We start from the raw sequence: 18,598 nt of genomic DNA, 5'->3' as shown, positions 1-18,598 counted from the left end.
CAGCTTCCTCATCTGGAGGTGGGAGCACACCCCTTTCCCAGAGGGTACTTGATAAGATACATTGGAGAAAAGCACTTGGGCTGCCAGACTGTACGTGGTCAGGGCGGTCTTTACTACTTCCTGATACACATTCTGGAAAACACCATCTCCAGCGGCCCCTGGTCCGCAGCCAGCTGGCACCACCCTTGCTGGCCCCTCACTTTGTGCTCCTTCTGAGCATCTCTGGGGCAGTGTCACCCCGACCTCAGCTCCTCCTCTGCTTACCCTCGGCATTCAGTCCTGGCTTGATCCAGGTCATCATCTGCTCAGGCACACCTCTCCCAGGGCTTCCTGCCTCTCGGCCTCTGCAGGTACCGGTCCTCCTACGTGGAATACTGCCCCCATCTCCCACTCCTTGTGACCCTGCCATCTTTCAAGGCCTAAGGGATTAGGTCTCTGCTCCGTTCTTTCTCTGAAGCACAAGGCCAGCTTTCTGCAATGTGAACCTGACCGTGGCATCCACCCTGCCTCCTGGTGCTGCTCCTCTGCAGGTCAGAACACCCAGGCGTCTCTCTGCAGCTGGAGGCCGCAGTCTGACCCCCCCAGGTCTCCCTGCCACCATCCTCTCCTTCCACCCCCTTGGTCCTTATGTCCCAGCCACACAAGGCCCGTTCCCAGCCTGGGAGCACTCCCGGTAGGCCTTTCGCCTGGGGTACCCTCAGGTGGCAGATCTCTACACAGACGTCCCCTCCTAGGTTCCATACGCTGCCACCACTCCTGCTGCCCTCAAATCATCATTTTGCTTTCTTTTTGATACTTCTTGTAATTGCAGAGAGAGAAACTTCTTTTTTAACACATTTACATATTTCTTATCTTTTTTGGGACCATAGAGTGCTGGAGCCAACACAGCCCAAAGGGACTTGGCTCAGGAGGCCGCCAGCGAAATCCGGCCCAGCAGCTCTGAGCAGGTGGGAGTCACGCTCCTGTCACCCGGCTTCCCGCACTCACCCATCCATACGGCGCTCAGTAGCCGAGGGCCCTTGTCCCTCTGAACAGGGCTGTAGGCAAGTGTCACAGGACCCCTCTTCTCTACTCTTGAGCAAACTCTAAGCCCCAGGCACACCTGAGTGGTGACGGTGCCATGGTGCAAAGACTCCCATCAGACTTTGCCACCTGTGCTATCACTTCACACAGTGGTGGGGGTGGGGGCGGGGCCCTGGAAGAAATGTCTCTTTGGACCCTCGCTTTCACTACCAGGCAGCAGATGAAGGTTTGTTCTCCCAAGCAGATGCAACATTTTGGCAGGGAGGGGGTTCTTGTTTTGAAGCTGGGGGGTGAGTTCATGACATTTTGGAACTCCCACGTGGCAATGTGGCAAGGCCATTCTTTTCTGGGTGCATGCTCTGTGGTAAAGAGCGACTAGATGGACTCAGACAGATACAAAGGGACAGACGCTTACATGAAACCGGCCAAGCCAGAGACAGGCGGTGGGATGGTGTGCACCAGGGGTTGGGGTAGGGGGTGGGTGTTTAATGGGGACAGATTTCTGTTTCTGACGGTAACAAAGCTCTGGAAATAGTGGTGATGGCTGTACATGCTTGTAAATGTCTTTAGTGCCGCTGTATTGTACACACAAAAATGGTTACGATGGCAAATTTTGGCCTGCAAGTATTTTATCATAATAAAAACAAAATTAAACAAGGAAATGACTGAGAAGCCACCCAGAGAGGAAGACTTGGGAAAGCAAATCCCTCCTGGATTATTTAAATAGTGTTAACGACGGATGACAAGGCGTTGGGTCTTTTCTGTATCCCCAGAACCAGAGTGACTGGAAGGATGATTCGCATGGCTGCCCAGTGGCATCTTCTGCTCCGGTGCCTTAATCGCTCTATGAGGCAGAGGGTGCTCAAGTCACACTTACCTCCAGTGATGCAGATGGGGAAACAGGTGCTCAGTCCTCTGTGAGCTACATTTCTAGAGGCGCCTTCAACAGGAAGAGTCAATCGGGAGATTTTCTGCCCACAGGCTAGAAAGCCCCAATGACCACAGAGGCCTCAAAGCCAATCAGAGATGGGGCCACCTCTGCCCCTCCTGGCAGCCACTTCCTGCCTGGAACCCAGACCCTCCACTGAGGCGGAGACCCCTCGCCTCCCCCAAGCCACCCTGGGCCTTGGCAAGGAGGGTGCTTTCTCCTACCCGCACTCGCCACCCTCCTGCTCTGGGCTTCTGGGACTCTCCTGGACCAGCATGTCAGACACCAGCTTGAGGGCCCGCTCCGAGTGGGAGATGGCCTTCTGGATGGCCAGGAGCTCCTCCTCTGTGGGGTAGATGGTGGCGTGCTTGTACATGACGTGCCGGTCACTGCTGGACTCCTGCTGCCGCACGGGCTGTCGGGAAAGGCACACACGCCATGAGCGGGTTGAGAGGTCCAAGGGACCTGGCAGGCAGAGGCCAGGATGCAAGCCAGTCCTGTAGAGGCGCACACGGCAGGAGGACACGGGGAACCCCGGTCAGCCTCGTTTTGGGGGTGATGGGCAGGAAGCAGTTGGAGAGCTGGGCTGAGGAATGACGGGGACCCATGGGTGGTGATGGCTCTGGGGAGCTGGGGCTGAGAAGGGACTACTGGGCTCCCCTTCGGCTATATTCTTACACTTCCGAGCCAGAGCCTATTCAGGCAACTCAGTGGGCCTCCTCCCCTCAGTAAGATGCAAAGCTAAGGTCCCCATCCAACCCCAGGGCCCAGCCTGCAGGGGCAGACCAATGGGCACCTAAGGGCTCCTGAGGGATGTGACAACGGGAGCCTTGGGAACCTGAAGGGACAACTATGGCCATGGGGGGTGGGGGTGGGTCCTGGGCCTGGGGCTCCTGTCAGTGAACAGAGAGGGAGTCTGGGCCATAGGACCTCATGCTCTTCCAGCTCCCACCCTATGGGCACCCCTTAGGGATCTTCATCCAAAGTCCTGTTCCTCATTCCTGGAAGAGTCACATCCTTCTTGGGAGGGTAGGGGGAAGCATCATTCCCCCAGTGGGGCCTCCGCCACAGGAGGCATTGCAGCACAGACATGCACACCACACACCAGAGGCTTGGACGGGGGCGCCCCTGGCCTGCTCGTGAGGGGAAGGGTGCTCTGGTCGGGTGGCGAGTGTTCAGGGTGCTTGTCCTGGACCTGCGGCCCCTCCTCCTGCTGCTTCCTGCACAGGTCAAAGCGTCTGCAGGGCAAAGAGAAGGACAAGGCGCTGTCAGCAGCTGCAGGCCCCTGGGATTGCATGTGGGAAACATGCAAGCCTGCTGCCCCTGGCAATCTGCAGAAGCCCCGGAAGCAAAGCTGGGCTCCAGGATGACAAGGAGAGACACAATAGTGCACTGGGACCCTGGAGGAGCCCATGGCACAGGACTGCCCCATGCCCACTGTATGCCAGGGAGACTGAGGACACAAGGCCCAAGGACATGGGTGAAGGGCAAGTGCCGGGAAGGAAGGGGCGCAGCCTGAGTGGCTGCAGTCCCTAAATCTGTCCTGGACCTAGTTCCCCATCTCAGATGCTGCCTCAGATCTTCGGTGCATCAGATTCATGTCAGCAAATGAGCTGGAATTGCTCTAAGGGTGAAGAAGGATGGTTGAGAAATGTGCGGATGGTCGGGGACACCAAGGGTCAGGGGAACGTGGAGACACAGTGGTCAGGAAGACACCAGGGATCAGGAGGACACAGGAGGTCAGGGGGCCACCAGGATATCCTTGTGATCAGGCCTAGAGTGCCTGGCCATGGTTGGTGCCGCTTCACTGTCCTGAGTCTATTAGGGACAGACCCTCAGCGTGACTTGAGCACAGGGCCCTGCTCCTCTAAAAGTCCCCCTGTCTCCACTAAGTGCGATGTCCCCTGCCCAACTTGCAGGTCATGAGTATCTGGGTCCTCGGGCCTGAAAGCAACAGCCGACATCCCCCAAACATGAGTGGAGGGTGGCTGGCTGGCTCCCAGAGGCGCCCTGGGGTCAGAGGGCGTTTGGGACGGGCACACAGGGACCCCGCCACCTCATCTCTGCGTGCCAGCGCCGCATCTCCTCGAGCCGCTTCTTAGTCAGCTGCTTCCGCTTCCTTATCTTCTCCTCCAAGAGCTTCTGAATTCTGTTGCTGGGCTTGACCTCGATCAGAAGATCAGAGTTCACTTTTTGCTGGGAAGAAAAGGAAGGGCTGTAAGATGGGAGACCTTCACCGAGACGAGAGCACCAGGGTGTGCCCGGGAAGGGCATCTTTCTGCTGGGTTTGCTGACAGCTGGGTTTCAATCCCCAGGGTCTTAGACCCTCATCCCCAAAAGCAATGGCAGGAAAGGGAACTACCACACGGAACAAAACTTGGACCGACATGCAGCCATCAGACTGGGCTCCAGCTCCCAGACTCTCCACCTGCCTCCCCATGAGGGCAAAACTCAGCTGCGTGTGGCATTCCCCAGCTCAGCCAGCACACCCCAGAAAAGAGGCAGAGGCCTCAGAAAAGAAAAGCAACAAGTGTCAAATTCTGAAAGAACCAAGCCATGCGTCTGGGGAAATGAGGCAGTATTTGCAAGCCCTGCTTCGCACCCACATCACCAAGCTGACTGTGTGCTTGAAAACGGCCTTAGGCACCAAGCAGACAAAAGTTTTCAGACTAAACTTTCATCAGCAAGGGAGGAAATGCAACTGGCGAACGCAATTCTGTGCATGCTCCCGTGGCCTGCTGGCAGCGGGGAAATGCAGATCTGGGCGCAGCTTGGGAGCACAGGGCCCAGGGCTACTGTCAGGGGCTCAGACTCATGGAGGCAAAAGAGGTATCTGGAGACATGGGCCCTGATGGTGTCCCCCCTCCAACCCCAAGCTCCAGGCCATGTGCACACCTTATACTGCAGCTGGTGCCGCCGGCCCCGCACATGTGTGTCCCGGGCATTGGGGTCGTTGAGGCTGCACTGGCACAGCCTGCAGTAGAAGCGGATCACTTTGCCCTCCTCGCTGTGCACCTGAGACACAAGGTCCATTGAGCTGGGAGTCCCCACGTGATGCCTTGTCCCTGGGCAGGGCCACCTCCCCACATTGAGGACACAAAGCCTTTCCAGGCCGGAGCAACAGCAGGCCCTGCGGGTAGGTACACGGGCTTCCTGCCCACCTGGCGGTTTTGTTCAGAATTGGGGCATCTCACCAACACAGCCTCCCAAGCCAGGGCTCACCTCTGCCACCATCTGGCCCCTTTCCCCACTCCAGGTGCAACCACCTGCAGCCAACACCCTGCCCCAAGGAGCACCCGCCTTTGTCCTACATGATTTCTGCCCATCGCTTCCCTTCTGCTTTCCTGCAGCTTTTATGTACCTCGTCTCCTTAAACTATTAAATGACAGGGTCTCCAGAGGCAGGAATCCTGTCCGGTGCAGTTATTTTGCCCAGGACAAAACAGAAGATGCTGAATTGGTTGAGAAAAAGCCCAAACACAAAAACAGAAGATGTGTTAATGCTCACATTTCCTTTGCAAGTATGCAGCAGAGGCTGGAACTTTAACACAAGCCTTGTGGGGCCACTGCTTGGGCTCTGGGTGTCTGTGGCATGGCCTGTAGGGCTCACACTGGCTCCTAATGCCCTAGAATCACATGCCTACAGAGTGAGGTAGCTGTCTAGCCTTCCAGGACACAGACTCCTCTTTCTACCTTCCTTTCCCCAGGAAAAGGGGTGGCCTGGCAGGAACTGCCTCTGCCTATCTCAGGCCTTCCTTCTAGGACCTGAAGCACAGCATGTGGACCTTCCAGGGAGCAAGTTACTCTCAACATTTTGGCTCACTGTGGTCTGCCCGGGGAAGGGTGTGTAACCTCAGACAGAGAACCTGGGTGAGGTCTGGATGTCTGGCCCTTGACGAGGGTCTTCACCACCAGAGATCAGGAGGGAAGGGCACACACTGAGGGATGGACTGAGGGCAAGATGGTCTCCCCAAGAAGGTAACTCCCCTGTGTGGAAGTTACCTCTCCCACATAGTCTAGGCCCACTGGCTCAGAGTCACAGCAGCTTCCAGAAGCTTCCCCAGCATCTCTCTGGGTGGATGGTTCCCCAGGCCCCTCTGACAGGGGGTGTGCCGGTTTCTTCTCTGAGGGTCTGCTGCTCACCGCCTGAGGCTGAGGAGTCCCTAGAAGGAGGAACTCCATTTCTTATAACCTGCTCCAGCCAGAAACCAGAGTTGCTTCCAGCCACCAGCAGAGAGCTCCATGCAAACCCTGGTCTCCCGCTGCCCCATTCACCCCAAGTGAAGTCAGTCGGTCACTCCACGGTCTGGCAGACCCTTCTCACACCGGCTGGGGACACAGCTGAGAGAAAGGGGCCCACATGACATCGGGTACCACTGAATGCGTCCATACCAGGGCCTGGTGGTAGGCCCCTGGCTGAGGAACCAGGACTGCCAGACTGTAGCCTTTCCTTAACTGATAAGGGCATATTCTGAGGACCAAGGGCCTTGGTCACCCTAGGCCCACTAGGCAGATTCTCTGGGCCTTGCGGGAGGAAGGCATTTCCTTGTTTTACAATTTAACACAGAGTGCTGCCGAGGCCAAAGGTAACGTAAGCTCCCCTCCCCACCTGTCTGGCACAAGGTAGGGTGGTAAAGCGCAGAGACTGTCAGGGAGACCTGTCAGATGGTTGGAATTCTGCCCTTATTGTTTGCAGGGCGGCCCTGGGAGTCAAGTACTTTAGCTCACCTCACCTCTGTTTTCCCATCTGCAAATTGGGACTAATGACAATGTGTACACTGAAGAGTTGTACAGGGTCCATCAGGCAATGTTTGTGAAGCGGTTAGTGGAGTGAGTGCCTGACATGTAACCCTAGTTGTTATCCATTCAGTACATGTCAGGCAGCAGTCATTACTACCCTGGGTCACAGTGGATGCCTGCCACACTTGAGGCAAGGCGGGGCCAGGGTGGGGCTGTGGGGAGCGTGCTTCAATCTCCTGGTGTCCATGTTACTTGTGCCATTGTTCACTGTGAGCACCGGGCTCTGAAGGGTAGTGGTGTCTCCAGACCTAGGCTCAGGCTTCCGCAGAACTGCCAGCACTCCAACACTGGCTACTCCAGAGCTCCAAGGGAAGAAATGGAGCTGCCATTCCGCTGGCCCTGCCAGCACTTCCCTGACATGGTCTACTATCAAAGGTTCAGAGGGTACGGACCAGAGGCTGCCAAGCACAACCCACCCAGTAGGAACATGGGAGGGAGGGCACGCCCTCTGTGTGCTGCCCATTCAGTTTAGTCCCTCCTGAGACGTGATGGCTGGCACACCCACACAAGTTAACTGGAGAATCACTTCCCTGAAACTGGAGCACCTGAGTCAGGCGCAAGTGGGGGACTATGAATCACAGACACATACCCATGCACATGGTCTTCGAAGCCACCGCTCTCTTGGCCAGTGCGGTCCTGCTTGGGGCCGGCCCTCTGGGGTTGGCGGGGATCACAGACTTGGTAGGCTTGGCTGAGGCCTTAGGCTTGGCAGAGGCTGCAGGGGGACTCCCCGTGGTGACGGAGGCCGGCTTGCTGGTGCAGGTGGCCTGGGTCAAGCTGGAGTTCCCTGGCACTGGTTCTATGGTGGGGATGGGCTTCCCCAGTTTAGTGTGCAGTTTAAAGACCTGAAACAGACCCAGCACCCCTGTCAGGGCCACCTTTAAGCCTGATCGACTTTCCTCAAGAGGCAGGAAGAGCACCTCAGTGGGCATGCAGGGGCAGCCTGTGGAAGTGAGAGCGGGGGATCCCATCCCAGTCCCTGGGGATGTCACCCCTTCCCCAGCTCCCAGTTAAATGTCTTCTGCTCCCAAGCCTCACATCCGTGACAGGTCCTTCCTGAGCTATATTCTGCTTCTAGGCCCTACTAATGGTGCATGTGCAGGACCAGGAATTACCCCAAGCCTCTGTGCTCACACCCATGCCTTCCTCCAAACCCTACTTTCTACATCTGGAGCAGGAGCCCAGGGCCCACTGCAGATGGGAACACAGCAGGTGTGAAGAGCACATGATGGCCCCACCCACTGCGACCAATGGGTGTGATACCCCTAGGTATGCTGCGATCTACCCAGGAGTCCACCACACCCCATCATTGGTATGCATGGCCCGTGTTAAAGGTACCTGCTCCAGTGCCTCCAGTGTCTGTCCATCTCAGACAGCCGGCTGCACGGCCTCCCTGACCACCCCCAAACAAGTCCCAGGCTGGGAGCCAGGACCCCTGCAGCCCAGCCCTCCTGGGCCCTGGCTCTCTAAGCCAGTAATACCTCCTCCTATCTTCAGCACATACCTTGGGGATTAGTGACGCCATGTTGGGGAGCGCTGCTGCTTTTCAAAAAGCACCCTCTGGGTGGTGGGAAGAGCAGGCCCGGGAGAGAGGTGGGCGTCTCCCTACCTTCTCTCAGTTAGGGAATCCATCAGTGTTCCCCATATGATAACGTAACACAGGCATTTTTAAACCCTTTTAACATCATTTTAATATCAACAGAAAAACGTTGATAATAGGAATATTTTAAGACAGACATTTTAAAATTTATCAAAATATTGCTGTTAAAATTGACATTAAAACTTAATTATAATTGTATTTATTTGACTTACTTATTTTTAAAAAGCAGGACCCCAAATGGAATATACGTTGAGCTTTTGCTGATATGCAACATCATTTCTACACACCTAATGCCAAGAAGGGCTTTTCCTCTGGGGTCGGGGTGAAGTTCCCTGTACTGCTCTATGCTTCTGCATGGGGGCAGGTGGGATTTCGAGAACTGTGAGAAGGTGGCTGGCTTTGGAGGAATGAGAACATGTGGGCCCCCCAGGGAAAGCTTCCTCTCATCAGCGGTCGCCCCTCTGACGTCATCGGATGCACCTCTGGGCCCGTGGGGGGCTCTTACCTTCTGGTGCTTGGCCCCCCGGATGTGGGCAGCATAGGAGTCCGCCCCGGTGCAGGACACAGCACACAGGCTGCAGTGTAGCCGTGCCTGCACCCCACGAGGGCTGCTATTGGGCTGGACGCGCATCTTCTGAGCTGCCTCCTTCTTTTTGTGTTTCTGCCCATCCAGGTGCTCGCGGTAGGCCTGCCCGCAGACAGCAAGAGCAGCCTGAGGGGTGTGGATAACCCCCACCCTGCTCCATTTCCAGGCTTCTGAGAGGTTCGTGTGCTGCTTTATTAAACTCCCCACCATCAGCAGACTCAGAAGCTTGGACTAAACGACATAAGCTGTCTTTTTCTTTCTTTCTTTTCTTATACAAAAAGTGGTGGGCATCTTAACCACGCATCTTCAAAGGATCACACATTTAGTTTCCGGGGCCGCTGTGAAGGAAAATTCTGTTTCTTCAGAACCTGACCTCAGAAACCAAGCAGACGCGCACCACTAAAATGACGCAGGGCACTTTCCTCGTGGGATGCTGCTCGTAAACAGGCCTCCACATGGGAAAGGCTACATGAGTCACAGGCGGCCCACTCCGCACCACTGCGCCCAGAGTACCTGCCTGCAGCAACATATGCCTGAGCCCCTTCCCCACATCCCAGACTCACCTCTGGGAACTGGTGAGAAGAGGCAAGCTGCAGTAAACACACTCAAAGTGGGTCTGCTAAGCTGACGTGCTCTGACCACGCCAAGAGCCCACCTTCCGTGGAATGAAATTACATAAGGAACTGGTGTCGTCGCTGGTTCTGGGAGTGGGTGGGAGGCAGGGACAGGGGTGGGAGGGGTACTCTCTGGAACTTAGCAATCTTGTGAACAGTTTACCAAAGAGACAAAATCACACACAAACATAAACACATGCTTCACACACACACAGAAAAGGCCTATGAGGCAGAGAAAAGCCTGGAAAAGATACACACCAAGATGCTAATGGTAAGCTACTGCAGGGAGGAGAGGTCACGGGGGTGCTTGCCTGCTTTTGCACACTTGGTGCTAGTTAACCACATGGCTTTGACAAACCTGGCTCTTTCTAGCTTCACTAGCCTGAGTTTCCCAGGTTAGTGATCCTCTCTGCACCCCAAGCCTTCACCAGCCTCGCGGAGATGGGAACGATGCAGTTAGGGTGAAATAACCCCTCACAGAACAACATGCTTCAGAGGCCTAAGCTCATCTAAGGGCAAATGCACAGTCTTGGTCATCCTACTGCCAGACTTGCCACGATAAACATGTACTAAACGTGTAATGAGAAAACAAAACAGGGAGGAGTTTCAGAGGCCATCCAGTGGGCCCTGGGCTCCAGGGCTCTGGCAGGGCCCAGGGGTCCTGCTGGCCCCTCCTTGGGAAAGCGCAGAGACCATGCTGTCAGCTGGGCTGTCCTTGACTTAGACTCCAGAGAACAAAGGTAGAAGTGCTGCCCTGGAGCAATGGAGAAGCCATGCTGACGCCAGCCCACAAGGAGACATGTGACTACTTCAGCGTTATCAGGGTTTAAAGCAGCATTGCGGGGCTGCTAAACAAGGGCAGCACCGGGGTCCCTGTGGTGTGGGAACACTCAGTATCCTCCTCAGGGCACAAGGTCGCCCAGAGTGAAGCACATGTGCATGCACACGCACGTGTAAAGCTGCAGACATCTGAACAAGAGAGATGATTACATCGATGTCGATGTCGTGGTTGTGACGCTGGCTAGTCTGGCGAGATGTGAGCATTGGGAAGCTGGGCAAAGGGCACAGGAGGACCCCCCTGAATCATTTCTTACAACTGTTTGTGCGCCTATAACTATCTCAACAAAAATGTCAATGAAAAAGGGTGTTATTAATACTAGCAGAAAAGCGGGAATCACAAGAGCCCCCATTTCTGTGGCACCCGCATGCATGCCAGATGCCAAGGGAGGTGATGCACCTCAGCAAACCCTGTCACTATGCCCATGATGCAAGGAGACAGGCTCCGAGAGGCTATGGCCCTTGCCCTGGGCAGTGGCGAGCTCAGGCAGCTGGCTCCATCTCACCCCTCATTGGAGGCACACCTGCCCTCTGTGGGGAGCACCACATTCACCCCACATGATGCTGTGCAGAGTCCAGAACCAGCAGACACTTGTGTTTGGCCCATGAGGACAAGAATCCCTCCAACACAAAGTAAGAACTGCACAGGGAAGACGAGATGGGAGCAGGGAAGCCAAGCTCTGGCTGACGAGCATGTCTTGCAGTGGAAGAAGGCATGAAGGGTTTATGGAGAACTCTGAACAGAAGGCAGGAAACAAGAACATGCGCCCTGGCCTGGGAGGGTGGCCTGCGGGTCTAGGCTGGCGCCATATCACCCTGGCCCCAGGCCCCTGTCTGCGGCCAGGTGAGCTGGGCAGTGGGGGCTCCTCCTACGTCCCCACAGCCTGTGACTCTGGAGTCTGTGCTGCTCCGAGCTTTCCTTCAGGGTATTAACGAGACACAATTGGCACGTGGCATTTTGTGAGCACGGAGCCTTAGCGTTTGCAGATCTTTCCAGGGAGCAAGCTGGGCTCCCTGTGAGCATGGCTGAGGAGTCCTGCACTTAGACAATAACGTGCCCGCACACCCGCCTGTTCTTATCCGCCTGTGACCTGCTTCAACAGCCACAGCTAGCCACCACTCTAGAGCTGTGTCTGCCCACCTTTGCTGCAGGGATGGGGCCCTGACGGCCTCTCCCTGCTCCAGAGCAAGAGGAGACAGCCTTGCTGTGGGTGCAAGCCCATGCTCCTGCCTCCAGCAGTCAGTAGTACGCCTGCTCTCAGGTCTTCCACAAGAACACCAACAGGGCAACTTTAAGGCAATTCTGACAAGCACTTGACCTTGCATGTTTAGTAACAGGCCTTTTTTAGACAAGAGGGGCCCCAGCCCATGATAGGCAGGAAGGTCCCTAGGGCCTGCCCAGCACAAGGAAGAAGGCAGCTGCTGACCTGGGGACCAAAGCAGATGATCTTGCAGGTGTCACAGTAGTGAAGCAGGGACTGTCTGGAGTCGTCCTTGGGTTTCAGCAGCTTGGTGGGAATTGGTAGCTTCTGGGTGAAGCTGCTGGCGGGACAGTCTCTGGGGCCGTTTCCTGAGCTGCCCCGTGGCACAGGACAGTCCACGGGCTTTGGGAGCACGGGTGCCTGCTGGGGGTGCCCCAGGACCGGTGGCGGTCGCATCTGGGTGGGGAGTGATGGAGGATGATAAGGGACAGCTGTGGGGCACACCGACACGTTGTAGCTCAGGTAACTTGGTCCTAAGAAGCAAAGAGAAAACCAGGAGAGGAGGTAGGCTGGTTTGGAGGACAGTGCTTATTCAGCAGCAAATAGAGTTAGCAGTCTATGGATGGGAAACGCGTACTACCAGAGTACAGGGTGGAGGCGGGGCTGTAGGAGGACAGGGTGCAGGGAGGCAGGGTGGAGAGAGGCTGCAGGGGTTGGCAGGGAGGTGCAGCTGGGGGACAGGGCTTGGCTGGCGGTACCACCTTAGTGGTGGGCACCTGTGGTGGCTGTGCCCACTGCTGGGCTGCACATAAGCAAGCTCCTTTGGTCAAGAGCAGATAGAGCCACACTGCCTATGACCACCACCACAACAGGCCTCCGCAGCTGCCAGGAGCCAACACGGGCCCAGGCCGGAGCCCTGTGCTCTTCATTTTAAAATCCAAGTCCTCAGCAGAACTTACCTCCTTCCAGACTGGGAAAGCTTCCTCAGAAAAAAAAATGCTGAGCTCATTTTCAGTTCTCTCCCTCCCTCCCTCCCTCTCTCACAGGCCCACCACCTAGTTGATAGACTTAAGAGAATATTTGAGAGGTTGGCCTATATTCATATTACTCCCAGATCTCCTATTAATCTGGAATAAAAAGTCACATTTTAAAATGTGACTTTAATGCGTCTCCTCCTGTGGTAAAGCGAGTGCCCCCTTGCGCCCTCTGACCTTGTGGAGACCCACCTGGCTGGCAGAGGGTGTCCGTGGCAGGGAGCTGAGGCTGGCCAGCAGCAGGCAGGTGATCCTGTTTGTCCTCGTAGCTACTGGAGGCTGCCGATGGTTCGTGGCTGTAACTGTCCTGAGATAGGGTTACCCCAGGGAGGGACAGAGCAGGGAGAATGCACTCAGGGTGGGGGTAAGAGGGGCCCTCGCTCACTCTGTACTCATGCTGTTCCTGAGCTCGGCTCCCACTCTGTACCAGGCCATTTTGGGAGCTGGGGACACAGTGACCAGCAAGGTGGGTGTGGCCTTTTATGGAACCAATGTTAATGTCTGAGAGCAAAAGAGCTGTGAGGACCATCCGACAGGGCGAGGGCTGCCAGGGGAAGAACAGTGACGAGGAGGGAGGGGTGCCAAAACCTGGGACAGGGTTCCTGCAGGGTCAGCAGGATGCAGAGGCCCTCCGGTGGGAGTTAGCTGGTGGCCTGGTGGAGGGCTGGTAGATGGTAAGGGCAGAGGACTTCAAGGAACTTTAGGCATCTGCCAGGAGCAGGGGCTGGGCCAGTAGGCAAGGCCAGGCTCACAGAAGGGTGTGGGTTCCATGCCAAGGGCAGTAGGGAGCACAGCTGGATTTGGAGTCCCTGGGGATCCATGGTGTTGGGGACTATGTGGAGGGGAGCATGAAAGCACAGAGGCCAAGAGGCAGCCCTGGGAGCAGGGCAGGAGTCTGGGGACCACGGCTTTGAAGAGAGAAGCCCTGGGGGCTTGTTGGGGAGAAGGGTGGAGCCAAGCAGTGCAGGCTTGGCTAACGGGGGGGCCTGAGGTACCTGCCATTCACCAATCAATCCAGGCACAAGCTGTGGATGAAAGGGGCTCAGGGGGCTGGGTCATGTCTACTACAGGACACATTGGTGATGCCAAGTGGAAACACAGTGGCAGATCTGTGGGGCCAGAGCTCTGGGATCAGAGAGGCAGAAGTGCCAGATGAGCACAAGCCCACCCCGACCCCCATCCCCGCTACAGGCAGCCCGACGAGGAGTGGGAGGCTGTGCCCCAGTCTGTCTGACAGTATGGGCCGCCGACCACATTTCCGCCCAAGGATGATACCTGGTAGGAGGGAACCAGGGTGGGCTCCTGGGGCTGGCTGCTGTAACCGAAGTCCCGGCTGGAGTGGGGCTGGTACCTGCCGTACCCGGCCTGGGTGGCTGGGAGGTCATGGGAAAGGTCAGGGTCGCGGTGGAGCCCATTTCAGGAGTGGGCTGCACAGCAAGGCTGGCTCCAGCAGAGGGGAGGGGAAAAGCCTACGGAGTCTGAGTGCTAGAACCACAGATAAACACAAAAGCCTGGCTGCGTTAGGCAGAGTTCTAAGCAGAACGTGAGTTGTGTGTGTAAGTTCCATCAGACCTCAGGCTCCAGCTGCTCGGATGCCTACAGTAATCCAGCACCTTCAGTAATTACAATTGTTGAGACCTTTCGAAGGGCGCTTTCACAATGAATGCAATCTTGTAGCAATGCTGGGGGGTAGGGGGATCTTGTTCCCATTTCTATAGAAGGGGAAGCTGAGGCTCAGTAAGTGGCAGAGGCAGGACCCAAGCCATTTGCTGACTTCTCGGCTCAGCCCTGTGGGCAGCAGAGTTTTTCTCAACATCAAGATTCTTTGTAACCCAAGAACAGATGGATCCCACTGATTAAAATGCGGAAGATCAGTTAACATCAAGCTAAAAACTCTTTTACTAACAAAAACCAGTTTTACTGACAGCTCACTCTGTGGGAAGCATAGCACGGAGGCCTTTGTCTACACCACCTCGTTCACGCCTTCCTGCCCATAGAGAAGGTGCCACGGTCATGTCATCTGTCCCCAGTGTCTGAATGAGGAAACTCTGGGGGTCGGTGATGCAGTTCAAGTGCTTGATTCAGACGCCAATCTTTCTGACCCCAGCACCCCTCCCTCTGTTAAATGTCAGTCACCCAGCAGATAGTCCTCAAACTTAAAAGCCCATTTGTGGGGAAGGATACCAGCAAAGATTTTAGCCCAATACCAATATGGACCATAGGAGAAAGTTCCTGCAAACTCTGCAGGGAATGGGGCATGGTGTGTGTGTGGTTTGGGGCAGGCAGACCTGAGTACAAAGGGACCGACTACAGCTGCAATGCTGGCCCATCTGGGGCCTTCGCACACGCACTGGGCTGACACAAGACATGCGATGACCGCCTGGAGGTTCCTGCCCTGGTAAGCAGCTCACTGCCCAGTGTGGAGGAGAGCCATAGAGAAAGAGGTTGAGCATTCTCCTGGCCTGCAGGGCGCTGGGGGACCAGCCACACGGACAGAAGTGCAAAGGGTCCTCGCGGCATCTCTTGGTCCTCCTGGCAGCTGGAGGGGTCCTCAAGGCATAAACCTGACCATGCTGGCCTGCTCAGCCCCATCTCCTCCTGCCCATCTGCCCCTCCTGCACCTGCTCACTCCTTTCCTCACCTCCTGCAGCTGGATGCACAGGTGTCACCTCCTCTCACAAGCCTGCCCTGAGCCCGTCTGGGAGAGCAGCAGCACCCTGTAACCTGGTCAGTCTCCCCTCACCCTGTTTGGTTTTTCTCCCCAGCCCCGCCTGTTACTCTCCTACTCATCTGTTCCCCGGACTTCTCCTCCTGCCAGCATGACAGGGACAGCAGCGTGTCCCAAGCTCTTGCCCAGCACTGCAGGAGTGCCTGGCATGCAGAGGATGCTCAGTAAATGTTAACAGACACAGGAGCATTTGCATACCATGCGCACACGTTTAGGAAATGGCGGGGAGGGGGGAAGGCTCCTGCAGCACCGGTCTGCAGTGCGCTGCTACAGACTTGATCAAAGGTGGTGCCCCAGGCCCTCTGGTACCCTGGGGTCCAGCTCCTGAGTACCACTGCCCAATGACCTCGAAATCTGAGGTTCTACTGCCCCATTAAAACACACTCTCCAATTTATAACACTGTGGTATTTTCATCTCTCCCAGGAAGAACAGAAGCATCCTGTTAAGAAGGCACGTTGAGATACCTCAAGTCAGCCATTTCGTGAGATTTATGGTTCTCTTCTTACAGTCTTAAGATATTTTCTTGGTCAAAAAGAGGATAAAGATAGTTGACTAGCTCTCCAAATCCCCTCCATATCAAGACTTCTTTATTACAAAATATTTCAAACACAGACCACAATGAATGCACACTACGTGGATGTAGTGTTAATATTTTGCCTTACTTGCTTCAGAGCATCTTTCTGTAAATAAATAGAGAAAACTGAAGCTCCTTCCTAATCAGATCCCCTATCCTTCCACCCTCAGGTTGGCTGTGATTTTTCTATTTTTACTACATATGTATGAGTCTTCATCCCATGTTATTTTCAGTGTCACATCTGTGTAAAGCTATGTCGTTGCATATGTATCTGCCTCTGCAAGTGGCTTCTCCACCCCTACTCCCCAGGTTGTCTGAAATGTACCCAGCTAGGTACAACACGTGTGGTTCATTCATTTTTTATTAAGGTATGATTTACACTCTTATGAAGGTTTCACATGAAAAAACAATGTGGCTACTACATTTACCCATATGATCAAGTCCCCACCCATACCCCAATGCAGTCACTGTCCATCAGTGCAGCAAGATGCCACAGATCCGCTATGTGCCTTCTCTGTGCTACACTGCTCTCCCAGTGATCCCCCACACCATGTGTACTAAACATAATACCCCTCAGTCCCCTTCTCCCTCCCTCCCCACCTGCCCTCTGACACCCCTCCCTCTTGGTAACCACTAGTTCATTCTTGGAGTCTCTGAGTCTGCTACTATTCATTGTTATACTCCACAAATGAGGGAAATCATTTGGCATCTGCCTTTCTCCGCCTGGCTTATTTCACTGAGCACAATACCCTCTAGCTCCAACTATGTTGCAAATGGAAGGATTTGTTTCTTTCTTACGGTCGAATAGTATTCCATTGTGTATATGTACCACCTCTTCTTTATCCATTCATCTACTGATGGACACTTAGGTTGCTTCCATATCTTGGCTATTGTAAAAAAGTGCTGCAATAAACATAGGGGTGCATATGTCTTTTTGAATCTGAGAAGTTGTATTCCTTGGGTAAATTCCAAGGAGTAGGATTTCAGGGTCAAATGGTATTTCTATTTTTAGTTTTTTGAGGAACCTCCATATTGCTTTCCACAATGGTTGAACTACCTTACATTCCCACCAGCAGTGTAGGAGGGTTCCCCTTTCTCCACATCTTCGCCAGCATTTGTTGTTCTTAGTCTTTTCGATGCTGGCCTTCCTTACTGGTGTGAGGTGATATCTTATTGTGGTTTTAATTTGCATTTCCCTGATGATTAGTGATGTGGAGCATCTTTTCATGTGTCTGTTGGCCATCTGAATTTCTTCTTTGGAGAACTGTCTCTTCATATCCTCTGCCCATTTGTTAATCAGGTTACTTGCTTTTTGGGTGTTGAGGTGTGTAAGTTCTTTATATATTTTGGATGTTAACCCCTTGTTGGATATGTAATTTACAAATATATTCTCCCATACTGTAGGATGCCTTTTTGTTCTGTTGATGGTGTCCTTTGCTGTACAGAAACTTTTCAGTTTGATGTAGTCCCATGAATTTATTTTTGCTTTAGTTTCCCTTGCTCGAGGAGATGTGTTCAGGAAGAAGTTGCTCATTCTTATATTTAGGAGGTGTTTACCTATGTTGTCTTCTAAGAGTTTTATGGTTTCATGACTTACATTCAAGTCTTTATTCCATTTCGAGTTTACTTTTGTGTATGGGGTTAAACAATAATCCAGTTTCATTCTCTTGCATGTAGCTGTCCAGTTTTGCCAACACCAGCTGTTGAAGAGGCTGTCATTTCCCCATTGTATATCCATGGCTCCTTTACCATATATTAATTGACCATATATGCTAGGGTTTATATCTGGGCTCTTTAGCCTGTTCCATTGGTCTATGGGTCTGTTCTTGTGCCAGTACCAAATTGTCTTGATTACTGTGGCTTTGTAGTAGAGCTTGAAGTTGGGGAGCGTAATTCTTCCTTCTCAGAATTGCTTTGGCTATTTGAGGACTTCTGTGGTTCCATATGAATTTTAGATTAATTTTCTCTAGTTCATTGAAGAATGCTGTTGGTATTTTAATAGGAATTGCATTGTATCTATAGATTGCTTTAGGCAGGATGGCCATTTTGACAATATTAATTCTTCCTATCCATGGGTTTCCATTTATTGGTATCTTCTTTAATTTCTCTTAAGAGTGTCTTGTAGTTTTCAGGGTATAGGTCTTTCACTTCCTTGGTTAGGTTTATTCCTAGGTATTTTATTCTTTTTGATGTGACTGTGAATGGAATTGTTTTCCTGATTTCTCACTCTGCTAGTTCATTGTTAGTGTATAGGAATGCCAGAGATTTCTGTGTATTAATTTTGTATCCTGCAACTTTGCTGAATTCAGATACTAGAGCTAGTAGTTTTGGAGTGGATTCTTTAGGGCTTTTTATGTACAATATCATGTCATCTGCAAACAGGGACAGTTTAATTTCTTCCTTGCCAATCTGGATGCCTTTTATTTCTTTGTGTTGTCTGATTGCCGTGGCTAGGACCTCCAGTACTATGTTGAATAGAAGTGGGGAAAGTGGGCATCTTTGTCTTGTTCCCAATCTTAAAGGAAAAGCTTTCAGCTTCTCACTGTTAAGTATAATGTTGACTGTGGGTTTGTCATATATGACCTTGATTATGTTGAGGTACTTGCCCTCTATACCCATTTTGTTGAGAGTTTTTATCATGAATGAATGTTGAATTTTGTCAAATGCTTTTT

General features: G+C 53.4%; 1 protein-coding gene across 2 annotated transcripts in view; it reads right to left on the bottom strand.

Annotated features, from left to right (window-relative positions):
• The window catches only part of ZFR2 (zinc finger RNA binding protein 2), a 38,205-nt gene that overhangs the window by 7,056 nt on the left and 12,551 nt on the right, over positions 1-18,598 (bottom strand). For both annotated transcript variants that reach the window (XR_005024409.2, XM_036883261.2), the window contains exons 2-10: positions 12,816-12,930; positions 11,815-12,122; positions 8,856-9,038; positions 7,340-7,595; positions 5,953-6,113; positions 4,847-4,966; positions 4,008-4,147; positions 3,057-3,189; positions 2,176-2,366 (exon numbers count right to left, since the gene is read on the bottom strand). Coding sequence is in view for 1 of the 2 variants with exons in the window: in XM_036883261.2 (XP_036739156.2) it covers positions 2,176-2,366; positions 3,057-3,189; positions 4,008-4,147; positions 4,847-4,966; positions 5,953-6,113; positions 7,340-7,595; positions 8,856-9,038; positions 11,815-12,122; positions 12,816-12,930 (1,607 nt within the window). In the remaining variant the exon portion in view is untranslated. The remainder of the gene's footprint in view (positions 1-2,175; positions 2,367-3,056; positions 3,190-4,007; positions 4,148-4,846; positions 4,967-5,952; positions 6,114-7,339; positions 7,596-8,855; positions 9,039-11,814; positions 12,123-12,815; positions 12,931-18,598) is intronic.

Source organism: Manis pentadactyla, chromosome 12, assembly GCF_030020395.1.
Source record: "Manis pentadactyla isolate mManPen7 chromosome 12, mManPen7.hap1, whole genome shotgun sequence".
Lineage (NCBI taxonomy): Eukaryota > Metazoa > Chordata > Mammalia > Pholidota > Manidae > Manis > Manis pentadactyla.
This window is presented reverse-complemented; position numbering and strand designations above follow the sequence as displayed.